Below are 17,843 nucleotides of genomic sequence, written 5' to 3'. Positions count from 1 at the left end.
GCCTGTTACCCATACTCATGCCCTAATCTGCCAACTTCTATCTCTGCTCCCACGTTCAGACCCCCTGCCTCTTCCCACTAAGGGGTTTTCCAGTGATTCTGCTTGTTCAGTGCTCCCTCCCTGTAGCTCCTCACTACTTCTTCCTATGTCACACATGCCCTGCTCCTCACTTTTTGCCCTACCTCTGTGCCAAACTTTTTCCAGCCTCTGTCATCTTGGTCCCCATTCTCTGGCTCCTGTCAGCCCTCCCATACCTTTGGCCTGTTTCAATAATACTGTTTCACATATTTCCTCCACTTGGCCTTCCATCCTCAGGCTCTGCAGTTCTCTTGTGTTATCTTATCTTATATTTTCCTTTATCAGCTTATGTGCAGTCAGGGAGTTCCTTAATTTCTCCTTGCTCAGGCTGCCTGGATGCCAGCAGAGGGAGCAAGAATTGCACAGCTCACAGAGCATCCCAGAGCTATCACAGCCACTCAGATGCCTCGCAGCATTAGCAGAGACATAAGAGCATTAACATCCACTGATGTGGTATCTTTGCAGTAAATTCAGTTGATCTTTTAGGGCTAGTTAAACAAAGGATAACTAAAAATTTAATCTCTTGACAATCCATCTCTGAATTGTTTTCACTTGTTCTCTTGTTTTCACCTTTTAACCCATACCTTTATTTTTTGTTGGTGGAAGATATAAATTTTAAATAAACATTTCTGCTCAAAGAAATACCAAACGATTCAACCTCTGTCTGCAATCTGTAACCCAAGGATAAAGAATTCTCTAGATCCCTTTTGTATGTGAGCATTTAATCCCATACATGAAATACTTCTTAATCTACATAAGAAATCAACTCTTCTTCATAACAAAGTGGCTTAACTATGTTATCTGATTATTAGGTGTAAAGAACTATCTTTAACTTGAGCACAGAGCTGAACTGAGGCAGTAAAATGGGTTGGCATGGTATGGCGTAGCATGCCTGGCATAGATCTGTCAGTATCAAGATCCTTTAGCTTTTCTGAAGCAAGATTCTCCTCCTGGCTTCCTCTGCCCCCAGGACAGAAACATGAGGAAAAATACGCTATAAAGCAGGCATAAACTACTACATTATACTAAATAATACTTCTGATACTTAAGGCAATAAACCTGCTTTCATGAACAAATACACTACCATTTAAGATCTGAAGCACAGTGCTTAGACTGAGTTGTTTGCTCTCCTTTCCTCAATTAAAATGCAATTCATATTAGAAGGCTTTTCCTCAATACAGACTTGTTTTTCACTCCTTAAGCTTTTATATTTTTTAAAAGCAGAGTTCGTAAGATAACAGAACTCTGCTTATCTACCTTGTCTTTGATTATTTTCCAAACTTCTTTTTTCTTTCCTAACAGAATGTTTGGATTAATTTCCTTAAAAAAAACAAAAAAAACACAAACAAAAAAAATCAGTTAAGCCACTCAAACCATCAGTGGTTATGTACTTACTGTCAACAATGCCCTACATATTTCTCCACCCTTCCCCACCAGGCACATATAGTCTAATCTGGGTTAGAACTCAGAGGTCAAGCTAGATAGGCAAGTAGTACATGTTACATGGCACAAATCAAACACCAAACCTCAGTTCCAGAATGTGGACACTCAAAACAGCCTTTGCAGATTGGTACATGGTACCTTACACCACCTTTATCACAACACAGAGAGCTTTATGGGTATCATAAGTAACCACTGCTGCAGACAGTTTCAGTCAGCATGGAGAAAAACAGAAGGAAGCATTCTCAGCTTCAGAAGTTAAAGCCAAGACAGCAAGAATGAAAGTGTGAGACGGGATCCCTGCTCTCCGGGATTCTGGACCACAAGCCCAGGAGGACATTTCTGTAGAGTGGAGTAAATGAGAAGATGCCATCAAGAAAGTCTTGTGTGGTTAGACAAGCACCAAGAACAAGAGGCACAATGACAGACCCTGGCAGAACTATGCAAGATTTGCAATGTTATTAAGGGCTTTGGAGACATAGACAGACAAAAGCTCAAAGATACATGCTGGTCTACTCAAGGCTGGCTGGAAGATGAGAAAACACCGGCCTACAAGTGCTATTGCTGCATTGCTGTGCTATTAACCTCTGCTAATGAGCTCTGTGGAAAGACATAATTATGTTCCCTAGTCTGGGTAGACACATCTTTAGAATGAAGAAAATCTGCCCTGAAGATACACCAAAATTAAAAACATGCAGTGCAAGGATCAAAAATAGAACTAAGACCACCCCACTGTGGCAATACACTTTCAAAGCCCTACTGCAATGCACCAGCCATGCTTTTTACATTAAAACTATAGTAAAAATTATAATGATGACTCTTACCTGATTTTGTCCCATGCCATGGCATGGGTACAGTATGATCCTGTGTCCAGTTACTTGATGTTCACTTGGAGGATTATAGTCAAAACAGAAGTTAGCCATTCCTCTACTCTTCAGCTAATCAAAACAAAAGAATATTTTGAAGTAATGGTGCAAGTTAGCTGACTCTCTGACTTATGTGAAATAAAACTGCTGGGACTATCTTGACTTTGGGCATTCAAGCAGCCAGACATGATGGCTTCCCCTAGGAATGACACCCTCCATGTATTTGCAAATGAAGTAGGTAGGAACTATGAAAAGCTGTGTTGAAACCAATAAGCCAGCAATTCATGCAGAACAAAAGTCTGCTATGTCTTTTTTTCCCCCAGGATCTACTTGTTCAATTTTCTTACAAAAAGAAGACTACATACTTCTCTCAGTTTGTCAAATGGGAGATGTTAGAAGGATTTGTTCTCAAAAGGACTTCAGTACTCTCTTGAGGTTGAGCAAGCAGACAGATTTTAAGACTAAATACAATGAAAATAGGTCAGATATATCTTTTGGAAGAGACACTAGCAATATTAAACTTCCTTTACTGGTGTTGCTGATCTCTGACACAATAGGTCTATAATTTTTAGATTATATATTTAAAATATTACCTGATAACATCAGGCTAATTAACAAAGATTTGCATTTAATTATTCAGGAGGCAAAACCAGCTTAAAATAAGTTAAACAAGTATTACCCATTTACCAAATTCAAAATGACACAGCAAAACAGGCTCTGTAAACATAGGTTCAAGCTGAATTCCCCTGTTACTGAGTTGTAATTGTATCACAGACAAAAAGAATAAGCACAGGAAATCTCAGAACAATTACTTCAGCAAGGTGTAATTTCACTGCTCCTCCCTAGCTGTCACACTTGTATCCTCAGTTCTTAATACAGAGAATGAAGGGATGCTGTAGAAGGCCAAATCCAAACAAACAAGACAAACCTCACAGGACACAGACCCACTAAAGAGCAAACCATCCAAGCTGGAAAATTAAATACTTCTGTTCTACATCTATTTTGCTTTCCCGGCTTCTTAATTTTATTGCTACCTGACATCTTCTTTCCACTGATTTCTGCCTACTCCCACTGAAAGACAGCCAGCTCCTCAGCACTCTACATGCCTGGGCTGTCAGCCCAAGGCAACAGCAATACCCTGGGGGCTGGGGTGGACCACTGAGCTGCCACAGCTTGGGGCCCCTTGCAGGGCTGTGAGGCTCTCCCTGTCAGAGCCAAATGTAAAAATGTAGGACTGGAGCCCTATCCTGACAGTCTTTGTCTCTTAATTCCTCTCCAAGTATGTTTTCACTATGCATTTGGTGCAATTTTTCAGAACAGAATAAACAAACATCTGAATTTGGTGTATCATAAAATTCATCTTCAGTTTTACTGCTCAAGTTTACCAGAAGCAAAATAACCCCCCTGGGCACCCTTTCTACAGAAAGCACTGGTAGATGTGATGGGAACACACTAGACCTCTGCACCCTTCACAACCTGTCAAAAGAAGACACGTCGTTTACCTTTGTAACACCAGGCAAGAATTGCACTCAAACCACGAAAGAAAAGCGTCTTTTACAGAAGATTTTTAACACTACTAACACTCCTACACACACTAAGCAATGCACAAATACACACAACAGAACAAAATCTGTGTAAAAGATTACTAACTTAAGCTTCGTTCCAGATGGTTTAAAACTGAGCCTGTACTCCCAGGATGCTGCCGTGTATGTGTTCTCATTTTTCATCCATAAAAGCCTGTGATACATGCAGACATATTCATAGACATACAGGGTCTGTATTTCAATCTGGGTATTTTAGTTTGTTTTATCAGATTTCAGTGGACATTCTTCTATAACCCTACTTCACCAGGAAGCTTAGTGGATAAGATATTCAAGAACTAATTTGTGGAAATTGTGGATACTAAGCTGTTAAATGACCTGATCTGAAAATGACAAAGATTTTAAAAGAATCAGACTCGAGAATCTGATTGCAGCACCATTTATGAAAAAAATACAAAATAAAATAAAATAAAATCCACCCTCTGTTCCAAGAAAAGTACAAGAGAATGTGTGAAAGTAGTATTTATTTCCTTGTTAAATGAGAATACCCAGTTTAAATTCCTTTTACATGCAACAAACTATCAAAACAGTAATCATCCATTAAGTTCGGAAGCTATCTTTGTTCCCACATCCACCATAAACAAGTCATGCAACAAGAACAAAATTTTCTACGTGACTTACCTTAATTCTTTTGCAGAGTGCTGCATTAGAGAAACAGAAGCAAGAAATAATGTTGATCACCTTGCCATTAAAACATAGTTCTATTCCAAAAAACTCTGCCTATGCAGGATTACTGGCCATGCCTTTCTAGGCCATGCCTTTCTTTCCTATTCAAACATTGCAGATTTATTCTACAATGCCCTTTAATGTGCCTTCTACTCTGTATGGAGGTAATAAACAGCAAACACTGAGATATTCACCTCAGAACTTTATCTCTTATAGCTTGGAGAAAGGTAAATTTGATGTTTCCTAACATCTGGACACTTGCATACAACAAAACAATACAGAGGGGATTCTGTAAACACTTCTTAGGTTTTGGGGTTTTTAAAAATAAAATCTATTTCACAGAACTATAAGCAAAGCATCAACAACAAATTTTTGACAATAAAACTTGATTACATTAGTGATAAATATGACCAGTGATAATACAGCCAACCTTCCTCTTCATTCACAAAATAGATCAGAATCCTCTTTTTGCCGCCACAGTGGCACTGGTTTGGGTTTAGGGCTAGGGTTTACGGGGCAAGGGATTGGAGGTTAGGGTTAGGTCTTAGGGCTAGGTAAGGGGTTGAGTTTACTGGTTAGGGTTAGGCTTGAGAACATACAAGCACATCTCAAGTGACAGTGTGTTCAGTTAAAATTAATATCAAAGATTTGGATTTTTCCCACTTTCTTTAAATGTCTGCCTCAAGTTTTCAGAGGCTGCAACAGTCAATGGACTGCTGCACATTTTCCTGTGATGGACATCAGATTACAAGGTCTAGTCAGCCACAACCTTGAATATCATGTGACAGATTTGCAAATTGTATTATAATGCAGTTTTAGAGTTATACTCTAGAAGAGGCTGTTTTGGTGCCTGACATCTCTGAGAACTCTGAAAACTTTTAACACCAGGCACTGTGTTCTGATCTTCTGATTACAGATCTTCAGCCATAGGGCTAAGATCTCTTCTTCTCTGAGCCTGTCCAGATATATAATTTGTGGTATTTAGATAATTTACAAAATGTTCTCTTTCATGTCACAGCCAAACAAAATTCTTCCTAATTTTAAAGGCTTGAAATATTTCTTCCTTGTTTTTTAAGGTTATATCTGGTCTATATTAAAAGACAAATATTAGCAAGCATGTATAAACTCATTGAAGACGCGATGGTTTTGGGGAAAAAAGTGGAAGGAAGCCACCAATAGAAAAACACAAGTTTTTTATCTCCTATTTGTTTCAGTCAGTCATAGACACCTTTAAGAATAGGTGGTGGAAAGAGCCATCACTTAGAGAGGCACAACAGCTATCTATCAACTTAGCTGCTTCACATTCAGCTGAAAGAAAAATCATCTAGAGACTGAGAAGAACAAAGAAAAACCCATATCAGAATGTAATACGGTCAAACTGCCAAGTGATCAAACTTACAGAAAAGAAGACAAGGATTTTTTGTACCAACATCTTTTCAAAGCATTCTGGATACCAAGGTTCCATGCCAAATTCACTGACTAACCGTGACCTTTACCCTCAGATAGGAATCTGGAATGCCAGCTATATGCAGTACACTTTAAAGAGGAGAGGAACCCTGACAATTCATTTGCTTTAGACAACTGGGTAAGATCTAGATGGAACAGACATCTTTACCTGGCTGCACAAGGCAGTAATGTCACAGTACTAATATTACACATAAGATGCCTCAAAGTACTTAATGGTGCCCACACCATCCTCTCCCAGGAAAGCTAAGATCTGTAAGCAGGATTACTCTGGGATGTCTAGGCAGGCAAACTGCAGAGTGCACAGACCTGGAGTTGGGGTCTTTTCAAGATTTCACACCCACCGAAGCACTTACTTAAGGGTATATTAAAGGATGGCTGTATCAGCTGCTATACATGAGAGGCATCAATGTGCTATGCAAGAACCTAAAAGGGATTATCAGCCTTTGCAGAAACACTGACTATATTAATAATACTGTTTTATCCCACTAAGTGCCTACCAGCTTCATGAATATAAAATAAAATTAAAAAACAAACCCCCAAAAAATCTAAATCAAATAAAAATATTTAGCTCATATCCTCCACAACGTTCCAAAGCTGCATGGAGCTCAAAGACCAGAAACACACAGCATGTACAGCTTCCAGGGCACTGTGTGCTTTAAAAATGGCCACTGCTTGAAGTAAGCAAGGAGATAAGAGTCACACAGCGACAGAATGGTTAGGGATGGAAAAGGGGCCTTTAAAGACCATCTAGGGCATCTTCCATTTGATCACATTACTCAAAGCCCCATCCAACCTGACCTTGAGCACCTCTTCCAGTGCCTTACCATCCTCGCTATAAAAGATGTCTTCCTTGTAAGATTAACCATGCCTATGGTCTATCTTATATACTATGCCTATGCTTCTATCCTATGCTCCTACTCTGTCTATTTCTGAGAAGAAATTTAATGCACTTTCATTTAGAAATCTAAGAGCTTCTAGTTTACCTTGCTTTAATATGCCACTGCACAAAACAATACTGAGAGTTCAGAGGGGAAGTTGGATTAACCTCTCAAAATTTTCTCTGCTCTTTCATTAAAGTAGTGATTAGAAACTTATTATGTGCTCCTGACAAATATGCTGCGCTAAAGAGGGAACAGCCCCTGAAGCTATTGAAATTTCTATTTTAAGTTGACCATGAAGTTATCTTTGTATCTAATGCTACTGTCTCATACATCAATATTTTCCAGAATTTTGAAATGGCCTCTGTAACTTTATGTTTGAAATGTTTATGTTTTGAGCTTCACTGTTCAGTACTGGAACTTTTATGACAAAATCTGACTCATGCTAAAAAATATTTTATGAACAAGGACATTCATACTATTGATAGTACTACTTCTCAAAGTATTAGATTGTTAAGAGTACTGAGTGAAATCAGTGGTGTCATTCCAAATTTATTTATACTACATGGTTTTGGCATGAAGTGTACTAATTTTATTAGTAAGGAGATGTATATCCCTCATTTCTAGGCCTCAGGCAATTTATAAGAATGGAAACATAGCTCAGGCAAAAATATTTGAAATTCTGTGTGTTTCAATACAGTTTCAGGCAGATAACCTTTTAGACAGCCAAGCTTAGTACAGACAGTAAAAGTTTATCTGTATATCATAAGAAAAATTTAGCACAAATGTCTTAATTGTCAGTGTATGGTATTAATGAGGCCCAATAATTCTTGCATTTATTTCAGCAACATACGGCTGACCTATGGGTAATCTTAGATTTTTCAGCTTCAGCATGAAGATTTTCAAGGGAGGGAGAACCCCCCCATATCTCTTTGCAATCTCTTCAAGCAAGTCAAGCTGTTAACAAAGCTGACTGTTTTAAACACTGTTTTTGCACACCAAAAAAGCACGACATGGTTAAGGCAGGAGTGAAGAACAGAGTCAATGATTCATTGAAGTTAGCAGATGGGACTCAATATTCACAAATCAGTTGCATCAGGAGGTGTCATTTTTGCACCGTCACTTTCTTAGAGTACAATTGTACTTTAATCACACTTTAAATTCTTCCTGCCAAAAAACCCAGTGTATTCTTATTATGCTCACAACTAGATGACAGCAGTTAAGATTTTTTTTTTTAGAGAGATATATAAAGCACACTGAAATTACACCGCAGATAACTCAAGAGGCTCCGAACAAGAAATATCTCTAGGAATTGTCAACACGTTTCCTGAGGATGAGACGTGCAGTTAAATAATGGAAGAAACTGCACAAATCCCTTCAGCCCCCCAGTGAGGGAAGTGAAGCAAGCTGTCAGCCCACAGCTTGGACAGGAGCACCCTGTGCTGGGTTAGGAACTGGCTGGAGGGCCAGGCTCAGAGAGCGGTGCTGAACGGGGCTGCATCCAGTTGGCGGCCACTCACCAGTGGTGTCCCCCAGGGATCAGTGTTGGGCCCGGTTCTGTTCAATATCTTTACTGATGATTTAGATGAGGGGATTGAGTCCATCATCAGCAAATTTGCAGATGACACTAAGCTGGGGGGGAGTGTGGATCAGCTGGAAGGCAGGAGGGCTCTGCAGAGGGACCTGGACAGACTTGAGAGTTGGGCTGATTCCAACGGGATGAGGTTCAACAAGGCCAAGTGCCGGGTCCTGCACTTTGGCCACAACAACCCCATGGGGAGCTCCAGGCTGGGGACAGAGTGGCTCAGAGCAGCCAGGCAGAAAGGGACCTGGGAGTCTGGATTGACAGGAAGCTGAACATGAGCCAGCAGTGTGCCCAGGTGGCCAAGAAAGCCAATGGCATCCTGGCCTGTGTCAGGAACAGCGTGGCCAGCAGGTCCAGGGAAGGGATTCTGCCCCTGTACTCAGCGCTGGTGAGGCCACAGCTTGAGTCCTGTGTCCAGTTCTGGGCCCCTCAGTTCAGGAAGGATATCGAGGTCCTGGAGCAGGTCCAAAGGAGGGCAACTAGGCTGGTGAAGGGACTCGAGCACAGATCCTATGAGGAGAGGCTGAGGGAGCTGGGAGTGTTCAGCCTGGAGAAGAGGAGGCTCAGGGGAGACCTCATCACTCTCTACAACTCCCTGAAAGGAGAGTGTAGCCAGGTGGGGGTTGGTCTCTTTTCCCAGGCAACTCTCAGCAAGACAAGAGGGCATGGACTTAAGTTGTGCCAGGGAATGTTTAGGTTGGACATTAGAAAGAATTTCTTTACCAAGAGGGTGATCAAGCATTGGAATGGGCTGCCCAGGGAAGTAGTGGATTCTCCATCCCTGGAGATATTTAAAAAGAGACTGGATGTGGCATTCAGTGCCATGGTCTGGTAACTGCAGCAGTAGTGGATCTCTGAGGTCCCTTCCAACCCAGTCGATTCTGTGATTCTATGAGGAGCTGTCGATGCCAACAGTCTGAGCTTTCTTTTGGAGGGTAGAGAATGGAGATGGATGGGAGGGTAGGGTTACTGAAATGCTCCTGGAAGGTAAGCCTTGCAATATCTTACTGCTCTGTTTCTGATCTTGTCACTTAGTGATCCCCCACAAAACAACAAAAAATGAACCAATGTTGCTCTAGGGGCTGTTCAAGATACTGGGTAAAGGTGATTCCCTTTCATGCCAGTGATCACATAGAGATATCATCCCAAGTGCAAGCTCTGGGACAAATGAAGGAGGGTAGATACTCTCTCTGAAGCTCCTACAGGCTTTGCTGTCAACAGATGTGCTCCCTGAGGGAAACCATAGCATTTCTACATTTGGATCCTTTTTGGTCAAAAGGTAACAAAGCTACTGGGTGGAGATATGGTTCCTTGATGTTTTGTATGCCTAGTGATCAGGTTTTTTTTTCACTCAAGGAGACTCACCTGAGACTGAGTAACTGGAGATGACAAGACTGCAAGACAAGACTGCTCTGATATAGGCTGGATGTAATGCATCAATGTGGGAATGCAGCTTAGCTGGATCTGCAGGGTGATCAAGTTACTATCAAGTTACTTTTAAGTCACAGGGCACTGGTAATCAGGAAGGTATTTTATACATAATTAAAGGTGCAGTTTTGTCTTCCCAGTAAGACCTGCAGCAGCAGATACCTGCTGATTTTTTAGAGGAAGCAGGTACTTACTGCATCATCTCTACCTTCATCCCTTCCAAATGAGACTACAGTAATGTGATACACATGGAGCTCTAGTTTATATTTATCTGTAAGCTGCAAAGAGCATAGAAAGCTGTCAACTTGAATGTTCAGCATCAAGACCTGGAAGATAAGGATGGAGAGCAGAACAACCCCCTCATAATCCAAGAGGAAGTAGTTAATGATCTGCTTCTGCATCCAGACACCCATAAGTCTATGGGGCCAGATGGGATTCATCCAAGAGTACTGAGAGAACTGGCAGGGAAGCTCCCTAAGCCTCTCTCCATCATTTATCAACAATCCTGGTCATCAGGGGAGGTCCCAGATAACTGGAGGGTGGATAATGTGATGACCACCTACAAGAAGGGCCAGAAGGAAGAACCAGGGAACTAGAGGCCTTCCAGACTGACCTCTGTACCAGGAAAGATCATGGAGAGGATCACCTTGAGTGAACTCTCACAGCAAGTACAGGGCAACCAACATTTCAGGGCAAGCCAGAATGGGTTTATGAAGGATACAAGCATCCTGGCTTGTATCAGGAATAGTGTGGCCAGCAGGAGAAGGGAAGTGATCGTGCTGCTGTACTTGGCACGGGAGAGGCTGCACCTCAAGTGCTGTGTTCAGCTCTGGGCCCCTCTCTGCAAGAAGGAAACTGAGGTTCTGGAATATGTTCAGAGGAGCTACCAAGCTGGTAAGGGGCCCAGAGAACAACTCATACAAGGAGTGCCTGAGGGAACCGGGCATCTTTAATTTTGAGGAGGCTGAGGGGAGAGCTTATTGCCCTCTACAGCTACCTGAAAGGAGGTTGTAGGGAGGTGGGTGTTGAGCTCTTCTCCCAACTGAATAAGGACAGGACCAGAAGAAATTGTCTGAAGCTGTGGCAGGGGGGCTTTAGATAAGGTATTAGGAAGAATTCCTTTACTAAAAGAGTGGTCAGACACTAGAACATCCTGCCCAGGGAGGTTGTTGAGTCACCATCCTCAGAAGTATTTAAGAATCATGTAGGTGTGGCACTCCAAGGCATGATCTAGATTTCAAGACTGAGGTTGTAGCGGGTTTGTTTTGCTTGTTGTGTATGTATGTTGTGGGACTCTGTGATCTCGGAGGTCCTTTCCCACCACAACTATTTTATGATTCTGTGATTTTGATATCTAACCAGGGAAAATTTCTTCTGAACCTATGCCAGTTTAAAGTGACTTCCAGATTAAAAACTGTACGTTGGCTTTGACACAGAGAATCCTGTATAATCTGGGATCACATTGCACCAGCTCTCCTTCCTATCATCAGAGCACCATTGTTTTCATCAGATAAAATGTGCAAAGATGGGTCTCAAAGCACATTCTTTCCATTTTCAACTCAACAACTAAAAATTAAAACACTTTGTTACTCCCTTTTTTCACTATGCAACATTTCAGGAAACAAAACCATCAATCTTTACTGCCTTTAACACTCCTAATATGTCATTTGGAAGGTGTAACTCATGGCAATGTTACCTGTTCTCCTAGCCTGTCACAGAAGGCCTTCATAAGCAGCAACTTCTAGAACATAGCTTCTGATAGAAACCATTTTAAACCATACCATTGGCAACTGAATTAAAAATTCCAAACTAATTTTGGCATAAAAATAAATTTGTATTGAGCTGGTAGGAGAGCTCTGAGAACAGCAAGGAGGCCCATTCTCAGCAGCCACATACCATTCCGAAGAAACCTGGTCTGTCCTCAGGTACATGAAGCTCTGGGTACACATTCTCCAAAAACCATTTGAAGTCCTTACATTTCAGCTTCTCTCGGAGGAGTCTCCTTTCTGTCACGTCTCCATATGGTTCCTGAAAGAAAAAGGAGAAAAAAACAAGACAAAACAAAAAACAAACCCCAAACACATTAAAAAACTCCAAGAGGAACAGATGCTCTCTTGTAGATTATCTGTATACATTATTAGGAAACGTATGCTGAAGTGATGGGTAGAACTCTTAGCCAGGAAAAATCTCCATGTTTGGGGGCTGGATTTGATTTCATTATCCTTATATTTGATAAGTGTTGACAAAAAAGAACTGGAACGGTGCACATCAGACTTTAAAATATTCTAGAAGACAGTTCATCTGAAAAAATTCCTCAGATCTGCAAAAAAGTTCTTGAATACAGATCACTGGGAAGTCAGAAGGTGTTATTGGAAAATAAAACTTCTTTAAGCTGGATAATCGAAAATCTCAAAAGCAGTGAATTAATTTTGATAATTTTAAATTATTCCACCATACATTTGCAAATTATCTGTATAGGTAAGTTTACACTTACTCAATGAAATTTGTAAAATCTGCTAAAGTTTCCATTGAACTTTATAATTTCTGAGGGTAGAGAGTACAAAATCTTAAATCTTCAGAGAAAAGCTTTCATTACTGACTTTTCCCTGAATATTGATTGGAGTTTGCATCTTTTTATGTCTGTCTTCAAAATTTATACCGACTAGGGACTTCAGAGAGTCAGGCATGAAATACTGTTTGCAGCCCCCAGATTTTTACAGGTCACTTGACACACTCTTTTATCAAACCACAAATATATTTGCATTTCTCAAAGCTGTGGAAATATCATGAAAAACACAAAGCAGATGTAAAACAGAGGCAGAGATGCCTGCTTGAATAAACAAACAGCATGACATATTAGCTCTGAGATCTGAACATTAATCTTGAAGTGAACCTTCATGGAACCCAATTCTGCAGCCGTAACATCAATCACTTTTCCATTATGCTGTGGAACTGAATATTTGGGTTAGATGAAGTTAAAAGGTTGAACTCAACCACTGCAACAAGTGGAGCACAGAGAATTACAGAAACCAGAGTGCATTTGCAGCAGCTTTTATATGTGCAAAAAAATGCATGAGTCTCAGCTTACATCCATTGTGTTACAGTAAGCCAATATGCAAAACTTTCAACAAAAACACAAAAATGTCCTTTAAAGTGCTCTCATCACATAGATCAGCTTCCCAGAACTTTAAAAGAAACACTGTCACTATTTATTGCTGTTTTCTCTTTGCATACCACAAGCAGAATCAGCCTGGCATTGCCTCAGATACACAAACCCCACATTTCTTTCAAAGTCAGACTCTAATAATAAAACCTAAATGGTTTTTATGATTCTAAAGTAAAACAATCATTACAAATGTGTGGACTGTAATAATCTAATTACCCTGCTTATTCCAAAGGAACACGAGCTGGAAGCTAACCAAATTCAGCTTTCCCAGTGTCCTCCAGTGTAACCCTTAGAAGCATAATGGTTTCAGGAGGATCTTTTCACTGTACTTGTCTATTGGGGCAGACCACTCAAACATGTGGGGAGCCTCCTGTCCCCCTGCCTGCTCCCTAAACTCTGGGCCAACATAGCCAGAGGTTGGTGTCCAGCAGCCCACAGCAAATCTCCCCATGCACAAAGCCTGAAAGCTGGTGCTCAGAATACCTTCTGTGCAAACAGAAAGGTCTGGGAAGATAACACAGCTCCAGAAACAAGCAAAAGTAGAGTGATTTCTTTTAGGCCTTAATTTTGGGACGTGGGGCCAGAGGTTCATGTAAGCAATTTCTAGACACTGGAAATATATTTCAGTGTTATTGTCTTTCAGTTTACAGGCCCCTCATGATAAATATATCCACGCTATGAATTATCACATTTTACCATTCTGAACTACTCAGCTTCCACATTGTCTCCTGAAAAGAACTTTTCAAACAAATGATCATGTTATTTTCTTCCCTATGGAAAATGAAAATATTAACTTTTCCATTAAAAAAAAAAAAAGAGCTAATACTTCAAAAAGTTTATCAGGAACATTTTCACCCGAGTTTACAGGACTGATTTTAATTAATTTAATCTTTGCAATATTGACTTTGTTTTTTGTTTTGTTTTTAATCAACTGCTGCACAGCAGTAAATTGAGTTGAAAAATCCACTTCGTCTTGCAACAGTCCAAAATTTTGCAATTATCACAAGACTGGCAATTTTGCTAAAGATTATTACCAGGCTGTTCACTTAAAAGATCTACTGTCCATTGAACATTCTCAATTAGCACTTGTTAATTGTGTGTCTATTCTGTAAATCTGTATAGATAGAATTTTGTACCATCTCATTCACAGAAGCATACATTTCAGGCTAAACAGCTCCTCCTTACCTGGGTCAATGTGCTTAACTTTATTCTTTCATTTATTGATTCATTTATTCATTCATTTAATATTGACACAAATGTGGCTTTCCAGTCTTACAGAATTTCTGATTTTTTCAAAGGAATTAAAAAGTAATTCTTTATACACGCATTTGGCAAAAAGTTTCAGAAAAAGTAAGAAATCAATATAAGAAAAACCTCATGTGATCTGCTAGCTAAATTAATAGTTATTTCACTGAAAGCAAACTCTACAGAAATTCCAGGGACAGCAGACTTGAACTCACCAGGCGAGCATGTGGGTTTCGGTGATAATAAAGTTCTTTATATCCATCCATCCACACCTCAGCTGCACGCACACTGTTTGCCAAAGCTTTGGACCGTGAGTATGGAGCTTGTTTGGGGAAAACGTGACCTACATGTGAGCACGGGTGGATCTCAAGGCTTCCTCCACACTGCCATATCTAAACAAATAATTGACATTGTGCATCATTAATTTGGCTCTTTGTAAGCAGAAGGAAAAAGTAACAAAAAGCCTTTGTAAGTGTAACACCTTCCCTGGAGTATAAGCATAGTATAAACAACACATACAATAATATTGTGTCTCATTTAATGAATAAGCTGGATAAAACCACCTCCTTGGGAACTCAGAGGAAATCATTGGGAGTAACAAGGACACAAATCCCATCTTTTTTTTTTTCCTGGTGTGCTATTATACCTTTCTTAGCTTCACTTTCCCTGAAAGGTATGATAAGAAATGGTCCACAATATTTCTCCAGGTCTAATTCTGGTCAACAATTCAAGTGATACAGGTGTTATTAAAAAAAAACCACTAAATGTTTCTTGTCCAAGTTAACCATGCAAATATGTGTCTTAGAAAGAAACTGATGACTGATAACTGGTTTCTTACCAGAAATCTCTACCCATATTCTACTAGAAAGTTAACCTGAGAAAAGAGGCAAGTTTGTAGTATTGAAGACTAGTTATTTGTGTTCCCATTTCTATATTCACCATTTCAAAAGAGAGGCATGGGGCCTGGTCAGAAATAAGCAACTAATATTTTTCATTGGAAAGCTGGGAGAGGAACCCCAGACGCAATGCATGAAAACGAAAAGCTAAGTAGTTCTGTAGCTATCTCATGTTGATCCAACCAACACAAGTGAAACAACCTCCCTTATCTAAAGCAATATTTCCTTGGTGGCAAGAGCCTGAACATGGAATTGGCAGAATTCATTCTGCTTTTGTCCTCATCCTCCTGCCTCTGGCTCTCCAGGTCAAGAAAAATGTGGCCATGGAGAAAAGGCCATAGATGACCACCATGTGAATACACTAGCCTTAGCATTCAGTGCCATTTTTGTATTTCTCCTCTGAAAACTGTGGACTTTTGGCAGCTCATCCACACACCCCACTTTCCATCATCTGTTCTCATCTCAATTTAGATATAATAAAAGGAAAGCATAGCTAAGTATTCCCTATTTAATTATGTGGGTGACCAAAATGGGGCAGACACCCTGTTTCTGAAGGGTGCCTGGCCACGTTTCTTTAGCTGGATGGAAGCAGGACATATTGCTGCACTTGAACATACATGAGGGTATCCCCAGTGGCTTCAATAGACTTTTAGGGTAATTTTTTTTGAAAACTGGTACTCAAGTGAGCTAATTCTCCTCATGTATTCAACCACACATAGCTGGCAGCTCATCTTTCCTTTGTAACTGGGGAACAAGGGAAATCAGCTGAGATATGTTTAAAGGGTTGAAAGGTTTGCTCCCTTAAAACCTTCTTGTATAGCTCATACATTTCAATTACGTGTTATGAAAATTAAAACAGCAGGAGTGAAAGCTATGTGTTAGCAAATAACAATAGTGACAACAGATCAGTGATAGGACTTTCCTGACATCTCTTCCTGGAATTTCTAGTGATCTAGAAAGTTACTACAGATGAAGGCTTTCAGCCTACATAAGATGGACATTATATTTTAGACTGCTAATTAGTTTTAAGCTACTAATGATTTCTCTCAAATTTCTTAATATAGAAAGCAACTGCTGTTCTCTCTCTTGGTTTGGTTTTGGTTAATGTCAGACCTTTAAATGTGGCACAATACTGTGCTTAGTAACAAAACTGTAAGCATTCTAATACATGTTGACTTTTAAACAGTTTCCTGTTTAGAAAAGTATAGGTAATTCAGTATTCAACTACAGGAAGCACTGGATAATCTTTGCTTCCCAGATTTTAATTTCTTCATTTTCATGGGAGGTTTCTTTGTTCTTTTTTGTTACTTATGGGGAAGCAATATACTGGTCATGTAAACAGAAAGTTGATTAAAGGAATTATACAAGAAATCTAGAATTCTGTATTGATCTTTTAAACATTTTCCACATTTTCACATGTAAGTTACACCACTGCCATTCTGAAAGATGCTTAAAGAACACCTATACAATTTCACTTTAAAATCTCCCTTTTTGAGATTTGTTCCAAAACAGCTTTCTTACATTATTATTTCAATATCCAAGATTGCTTTTTGAAGTTGAAGTTTATCATGCAACATTTGTTTGTTAGCAAATATTAAGCACTATTAAATGTATCGAAGTTTTGCAATTTCCATATTTGTTATATTACATAAGCATTTTTTATTGATCATCACTGATTTGATCATCCTGTTTTTAAATAAGACTTAAAGAATGGACTCTAAAGACTAATAAGTACATTTAAGAAGGAAGCCCATTCTTCTATTCTTCTCTGGTATAAATGCAATAAAACAGATTGCCCATATCTCTGTTAAATTACTGCCAAAACCAGAATTCTACAACAGCAAATAAATAATAAAATTCTGAATTTTGCTAACAGATAACTGCACGTTGCTAAGGAATGCTCATTAAATTCTCCTTCTTTTATTAAAACAGTTCATAACCTCTTTCTTCCTATTACAAAATTTAAGTATATTTCAGCTAAACACTTCCTCAAGTGTTTGTTGCTTTGCTGTTTGTTTTTTAATGGAAAACGCATTTCAAGCTCTATACAGAATCAGGTACAAACAAAGACTAGGGAAAAGAGAGAGAACACAAGGAGCTTAATAGAGAAAGTGAAGTACACTACTAAAGCTAAATAAGTGATTCTAGAGAAGGTTCTTCCCAAAAATCATTCACACCTCCTTTAACAGTTGAGCACATTAAATTTCAAGTATATTTTTATGCTCGTGTGCATGAAAATGCTCTTTTACTAAGTCTGGCTAGGGCACAGGTCATTAGAAAAACATACTTTCTTCTTCCACACAAAAAGAAAACAAGGTGACATTCATTTTTATTTTTACTTTCACTTTCATCTTGATGTATGCAGACTACTGCTATTTTTATTTCTCTTTTCAGAGACAGATGGTGGCATTATGAAAAGCTACAGTAAAAGTACAAATCTCACCTTGGGATCTCCATCCCTGCCAGGGCCTTTGGACAACTGACCTAATTGCTGGGTCAACATTTGCTAAATAAGAAAAGCTCTATA

The 17,843-nt window shown here is 39.5% G+C and overlaps 1 protein-coding gene across 1 annotated transcript in view; it reads right to left on the bottom strand.

Moving 5' to 3' along the window:
- The window catches only part of GALNT12 (polypeptide N-acetylgalactosaminyltransferase 12), a 50,009-nt gene that overhangs the window by 7,611 nt on the left and 24,555 nt on the right, over window positions 1-17,843 (bottom strand). The window contains exons 6-8 of the mRNA XM_030446260.1: window positions 14,636-14,812; window positions 11,906-12,037; window positions 2,343-2,456 (exon numbers count right to left, since the gene is read on the bottom strand). Of these exons, the coding sequence (XP_030302120.1) occupies window positions 2,343-2,456; window positions 11,906-12,037; window positions 14,636-14,812 (423 nt within the window). The remainder of the gene's footprint in view (window positions 1-2,342; window positions 2,457-11,905; window positions 12,038-14,635; window positions 14,813-17,843) is intronic.

The sequence above is a fragment of the Calypte anna genome, chromosome 2, assembly GCF_003957555.1.
Source record: "Calypte anna isolate BGI_N300 chromosome 2, bCalAnn1_v1.p, whole genome shotgun sequence".
Lineage (NCBI taxonomy): Eukaryota > Metazoa > Chordata > Aves > Apodiformes > Trochilidae > Calypte > Calypte anna.
Note: the sequence above shows the minus strand (reverse complement) of the source record. Positions and strands in the feature narration are given on the sequence as shown.